General features: G+C 40.5%; 1 protein-coding gene across 1 annotated transcript in view; it reads left to right on the plus strand.

Moving 5' to 3' along the window:
- The window catches only part of STK4 (serine/threonine kinase 4), a 44,470-nt gene extending 38,473 nt beyond the window's left edge, over positions 1-5,997 (plus strand). The window contains exon 12 of the mRNA XM_026862335.1: positions 4,250-5,997. Within this exon, the coding sequence (XP_026718136.1) occupies positions 4,250-4,408 (159 nt within the window). The 3' untranslated portion in view covers positions 4,409-5,997. The remainder of the gene's footprint in view (positions 1-4,249) is intronic.
- Positions 5,998-6,820: the final 823 nt, after the last annotated feature.

A 6,820-nucleotide genomic window follows, 5' to 3' on the forward strand; every position in this document is an offset into this window, starting at 1 on the left:
CAGTTACAGGTGCTCTTCAGTGTAACGACTCTGCATACCAAGAGAACTGTGGTAAATCATTTTTATTGGCTTCTAATTTAAACAGTTTTCACTGTTTGGGTTTTTTGTTTCATTTTCTTAGGAATGGGGAAGGGGCTGAGCTAATTCTCGAGGCTTTATGTTTTACAGTAGATCTTGTGTGAAACATAAATCTGGCATGGTCTGTTTAAAAAATACTGTGGCAGGCTTTTAGACTGCCTCTTGCTCAAGACAGAACTGCATAGGTATAAATTTCAGACCATGGTGCCCTTGAATATTGAACCTGTGGCTATGTCTAACATGTCTGCAGAGAGCCTTTATTTATTCTCCTTTTGCTGCTTAGATTCATTTACATTCAGCAGAATATCATGTTGCAGTGACACTTTACCTGACAGTAACAAATGCAAGTGGTATTTTTTTCCCCCTATTTTTAAAATCCTGATTTAAAAGGATGGCAACTCAGAAGCAGTTTGCTGAGGTGAACATTGTTCAGCAGAGTAGTTATCTGCAAGTCTATCTGAAATGCTGGTGAAGGGATGTCATGAATAGCTTACAAATCTTCTCCTTGAGGAAGAAATTGTGTATCAAATGATCTGTTCCTCATTTGTCCATCATTACTGCATACGCATGGAAAGGCCATATGTTATGTCCTTCTGAAGGATGTAATTATATATGTCCTTCTGAATTATATAGTAGAAATCAGTAGCATATTAAAACAAGGTATTGCTGTCAGTGGTGTCTGCAGCCTGAAGAACAATGAGCAACATGCATGGCTGTGGGCAAGAGGCTTTCCAGTGAATGCTTGCACCTCTGAAGTTTGTCTTCACTTGGTCATTTTTACAGAGTTAAGATCATTCTCAATAACAATACAGCTGTTAATCAAATGTTTTAAAAATTAGCTTTCTGCACATATCAGCTTGCTTGAACAGTTTCACTGTGCTTCCACCTCTCCCTGTTGACAGATGTGTTTGACCAACCTTAGAACCTTAGATTTTATATGTCTTTACTTTTGAAATAAGATGCTTTCTTTTAAAAGTTTGTCTTAGATATTTGATCAGTGTAGACAAAAATAGATAGCTTTTACAAAGACAGACTTCTTACAATGGCAGAATTGCCGAGAAGTGAGGAGAGGAATGGGACTGAGCCCATGGCTGAAACCAGCTCTAATTGCAGCTGTTCAGCACTGAGGCTTTACCCTGAGTAACCGTCTGTCATGAGATGCTCTGTCCTTGTCCTTCTTTTCTTATTTTGCTTCTGGCATTTCTCTAAGAGAATAATGTCAGTATCCCAGGAGTCTATCACTGCAGAGACAGATATGCTAGAGTTTAAAAACTTCATTTCTGGTTGGAAGTCTGTCTGTGTCATTGGCTTACAGTGAAATGCCGTGCAGCAAAGTTAAATGGAGGCCATCATGTTTTAAGCAGGTTTGGGTTTTTTTTTTTCATGTCTCTTAAAAATGCATGTGCAAGTGGAAGGGCAAGCTGAGTAATAGCCCAGCCCAGGTCCTAGGCTCATGTTGTCACGGGTCTGAAGCCCAGTGGGAGCAGGCTAGATGTCCTTTGCATCTGCATCGGCTCCTGGCTCTCATTAGTAATTGGACACGTGTCAGTCTCTCGTCAGCTCATCTGTGATGAACAGTCACATTATGGACCTTTTACTAGGTTGCCCTTTGGCTTCTCTGTCTCTTTTAGGAGTATCATGGCATTCACAGTCAGGCTGACATTATTCCAGATGAAATCTCTGTAATTAGTTCATCTTCATCAACACGCAGCATTGCTCACAGGATGTGTCTATGCTCTTAGATTTTTGCACTGCATTGATTCGCCTCACTTCCTTCTCCCACCATCCCCGTTCTGTTTAACCCCTGATCAGTCTCTGTAAGCAGCTACTTCATTCTGCATCACATGTCTGCACAGGTAACCCACCTCCTGATCTGTTCCTATTAATACACATCTGTAGGCTTTTGCCCACTCCAGACTTAGCTGTACTCTGAGCACCTTAGCCATCTGTCCTGACAAATACACAGCCCCAGGAATTGTCAAAGCCATTTCATCCCTTGGCAAGCAGTTGCTTACAATTAGAAGAAAGACTTTGTGTGTCGGTATCCACAGAGAATGTCCAGTGATGCCAGATCATGTTTAAGGGAGGTTTTTTCTTCTTACTGCTGTGTTCTTGGGGTCTGGAGAGATCATTGCTGTAAATCTGCTCTGCCCTCTGGGCCATCAACTCTGACAATTTGTTTCTGGCTGTAAGCAGCACCCAGAACTTTGGGAGGATGGTGGAGAAGGCTCAAAGGGCATCCATGGAAGACTGCAATCCTGGGGTGATTTCTGACGTCGTGAGCAAAGTATTTTAGATCTGTTCCAAAATTCTCTTTTAGTAGTCTAGCTCCGGGTACTCTAGGAGAGCTGACAGCCATTTGCTGTGATATAGCTGCTTAGTACATGTGTTCAGTACTTGAATTAATGTTTTCTTATTTTTTGAATTTCTATTTGACTGTTCAGTTCCCTAGACTGTGAGGAAGGGGCATGTTGAATAATTACCTGCTCCATAATAAATTAGTGTGAAAAGGCAACTGGTGCCATGCATCAACTTTAAACTGCTGTCTGGTAAAGTTGCATTAACGTATATAAATAATGTATATCTTTGCAGAGGAAGTGCTTTATCTTTCTAATGAACAGTTGCCTGATTGGAGAGGCCGAAAGACTGTATACCCTTGAAAGAAAGGTTTTGCTTCATGTGTGCCTAGATTATTCAAGTGGATTTGTGATCCTGTAACTGCAACTAGGAAATATCTTTCTTAGCAGAATATGCTAAAGAATTTCAAAAGACATTGTGGGAGAAATCAGTTAGCAGATGACTTTGTGGCTTAGGGACTGGTATCTCTTCCACTTCAGGAAGAAGGATCCATGTTTTTGTATTTTAATATTTACACATACCTTTTAGGGACTGGTGCAAAACTGCCATTAAATGACCGGTAATTCAGTTGTTGCCCTATAATAGGCAGCAAGCGTTTCACTGTGTGTTTTGGTTCAGAAATGGCTTGAGGAATAACCGCAGTAGCTGGTGAATTAACAGCTAAACCAGGACAGTAGCATCATTTGCATTTAACTGAAGATAAGTCACTCAATTATGACATTTCTGGAAGGTCTAAAAACTGACACTTCTTTGCTCAAAAAAACCACATTATTTTGCATGTTCTTAATATCCACAGCAGATGGTCATTGAAAGCAGGTGGTGCAAATAGTCATTCCCATCCTCCATCCTTCTGTGGCAGCTGTAAAACAGCATCTCCTGTGTGTTTCTGGGTGTCACTTGGTCTTGGATGGGAACAGGACTGGTGCTTAGGTGAACATTTGAAGCACTTCAAGTGTCCATATTGTTAACATTATCCTGAAATCCTGTCTATTCTACAAGCTATAATACTATAATATTATGTAGCTATGGACAATCTAGACAGTCCCAGGCCACACTTGGCATCTCTAATCACAGATAAAACTTAGCTGCGACAGTTCTCAGCAAACTGGCACACACAAGAGAGCCAATTAAACAAAGGGCAGGCAGATAGGGAATTGGGTGAAGGGAAGCTTGTCCAGACTAGCCTGACATCTTCACGTGTACAGTAAAATACAAATTGTATTTCCATATTATATCAGTATGAGGCTGACCCAAAGTAACCTGTTGTGTGTGTTCTGGGATTTCTAGCTTAGAGTCTGAATTCCTCATCATGTTTGAGGTTCAGCCTTATTGTACATACATGCTTCTTTTTTTTTTTTTTTCCTCCAAATGCAACTTTTGTCAATGATTTTTTTTCTTCCTGTTCCCTTCTGTCTCCTTTCGTCACTTAGCATAAGGAAGTTTAGTTGCAAGGAAAGGGGAGGGGGAGAGAACTTCACTTCTGTTCCATCTCAATTCAGTATTTCTGTTCTAAGCCTGCAAAATGAAGCATTAGAAAAACAACTCAATGGGGGATATGTTTCACTGGTTGTTTTATACACTCACACTGTCACTAAACAGAGCATGTAATGTATCTGTAAAATGAGCAAAAGCAGCCCAGTATCCTGAGGCTCATGCCAGTCTCGTTGAGGGCAGCAGTCTGGAGCAGAACTCTTCCACCTTCTCCTACTGGAAGATGCATTGTGACCATCAGGTGGGCAGCAAAATCGCTGTAGGTGTCTGGATTGTGGCTGTACTGATGCTAATGTCTGTTCTTCTTTTGTTTCCCTGCTAGCTGAAGACTTGGAGTGTTGATGAACTGCAGAGGCGGCTCTCAGCCCTGGACCCCATGATGGAGCAGGAGATTGAAGAAATCCGCCAGAAGTACCAGTCGAAGCGGCAGCCGATCCTTGATGCCATTGAAGCCAAGAAGCGGCGGCAGCAGAACTTCTGAGCCACTGGTAGAATATTCTTCCATCCTCAAACAATCAGCTCCTTGCTTTTATGACTACTGAATAGATTGATTTCTATTGAAATACGCTAGCAAAATACAGGGCAATACTTCTGCTCATTTATTTTTCCATAGCACCTTTGTGAACTCAGGAATGCCATTAAGTGGAAAGTCCTGATGATATGTTTTAATGTTAGACATATATTTAAAACATTATTCTGAAGGAGTTTTGTTACTGTTTTTAGGGGGGGTTGGTTTTAAATCAAAGGAACAGATAGAAATAGGCTAATGAAAGTTGGCTCATTCTCTTTTTCAACTGAACTTTCAGTAGTCCATTTTATTTTAAGTTAATACGGATTGTGGTATTTAATGGCTTCATCTTTTGTGGTTTTTGGTTTTGTTTGTGAATGCACAGACTCAATTTCAAGCTGTTTAACTGTATCTTTCTACTGTGTTAAGGTACTGATAAGTTTTAGGTCACTGAAGAGAGCAGGTGAGAACATGTACAAACTTGTTCCAGCCTTTTGAAAGAAACTTAAATCTCATTTTTTAAGAAGCCTGTAATAAGCCCCATGCCTTACACTGTGTGCTTTAAGCAAGTGTGGTTTCTTCAAGACCTCAGTTTTGTCCTCTTTTTGTGTACTTCATGAATTAATACAAGTAGATAAAGCATGTTGTGCCTCCATCAGAAATTAGATTCTGTAATTTAAAATCCACACTGACTTAAAACCAAAAGCCAATTGATCTGATTCTCCTTCATCGGTTTGTTTGGAAAAGTCCTTCAGGGAGACCCTGCTGATGGTGGAGTGCTGGGAAAAGGAAACAGTATTTGACTGGGCGGAAGTTGTGTGAACCTCTCTCAGGAATTAGGTACTTCTGCTGTGTCTGAGAGGAGTTAAAAATCTCCACAGTTTGTGAAATATTCTATAGGTTTCATTTCAGATTTACATCTTTAGAGACGCTTGAATAAAAACAATCCTTCACATTTCTGCAAGGTTTAGCACATCAGAAAAATTGAAATGAAGGTAAAGACTTTGTTGAATTAACAAAGATGTGTGTTTATGGTGGTGGAGCAAAGGTGGGGTTGATCTGGTTGAGAAGACAGTTACTGATGTCCTACTGGAGGAGATTCAGTCTCTTCTCTTCCAGTTCCTCTGCATGCTCTTGTGTGCTTTCTTTAAATTTCCCTGCAATTCCTGCCCAGTATAACTCAATGAAAACGCCCCAGTGTGTACAATCACTGTGAGGATGGTGCAATTAACTCACACCAGTAGAGTGGAGAGTAAAACAGAAGCAAAGAGTCTAGTTGCAAGGCAGAGACCAAGTGATGCCTCTGCCCCATGTAACAGAAGAGGTATGTAGTTTTAGATGTATCTAGCATATGATGAAATATTGGTCAGAGTAAGTATTTCTACCGATTTATTTTTATTTTGCTCTAATAGAGGGAACAGTTTCTATGCCATTCTTCTGAAATCGGCCTTGGTACATCACCTAGATAATTAAACTAAATAGCAGTGTCTCCTGAATCAAATGCTGCTAGAGAGGTGAAGTGTTCATTTCACACCTCATAGGCTTTTTTTTTTTTTTTTTTTTTTTTTTATACTCCATTGCTGTGAAAGGAACCAAGCCATTTTTAGCCCCTCTGCTGATCTGGTTGCATTGGTTTGTCTCTAAAGGAAGGCAGTAGGCAGTGCATCCAGGACACCGAAGTAAGAGTACATCCTGGGATAATAGCTATTTGATAGCCTCATGTATTGGGAAAGTTCTGAATTGAGAAAGCCAGGTAATTAAAAGCTACATTGTTGTTAACGGACTAAAATCCTTTAGTCTGGACTCTCTAATAAGGTCTAGTGAAGTGCTGTGTGAACACCAGGGCTCATACTGTGCTCATCTGAAATCTGTGCAATACGTTCTGCCCTAAACGTGTTTATTATGAGCAATATTCATGAGCGTCCTTTGCATCTGGTCAAGTGTTGGATCTAGTATTAGTCACTTGGATGGATCTGGCCTGACACTTCTGCTGTGGTAGACATGGATATGTGACATGGTAAGTTGTGCTCTGCTGGCATGTGGTGTGGATCAAGCAGATTCTACTGGGAGTATTTTTACCTCTGCACTGTGTAGGTAACTTTCTACTGATCGGAGGGCATTAGAAAACCCAAGGTCTAGGTGAAACACCACAGGGTGGTGTCTATTTACGGAATATGCAACCTGTGACTGCTGTAACTGAATGTAAGCACTCTTGAAATACTCTGCTGATGTGGTTGTCTTAAAATACAGCAAATGAACCAAAATAAGTAAAACTGGTCCAATGGCTTAACTGTCTTTGAACCTTTCTTAAATGCTTGCAGTGGCTGAGACTCGATAATGTTTCTTGCACTTGGAGTGGAATTCTTTTCTCCTTCTCTGATTTTC

This window comes from Athene cunicularia, assembly GCF_003259725.1.
Source record: "Athene cunicularia isolate RWA chromosome 20 unlocalized genomic scaffold, athCun1 chr20_part1, whole genome shotgun sequence".
NCBI classification, from domain to species: domain Eukaryota; kingdom Metazoa; phylum Chordata; class Aves; order Strigiformes; family Strigidae; genus Athene; species Athene cunicularia.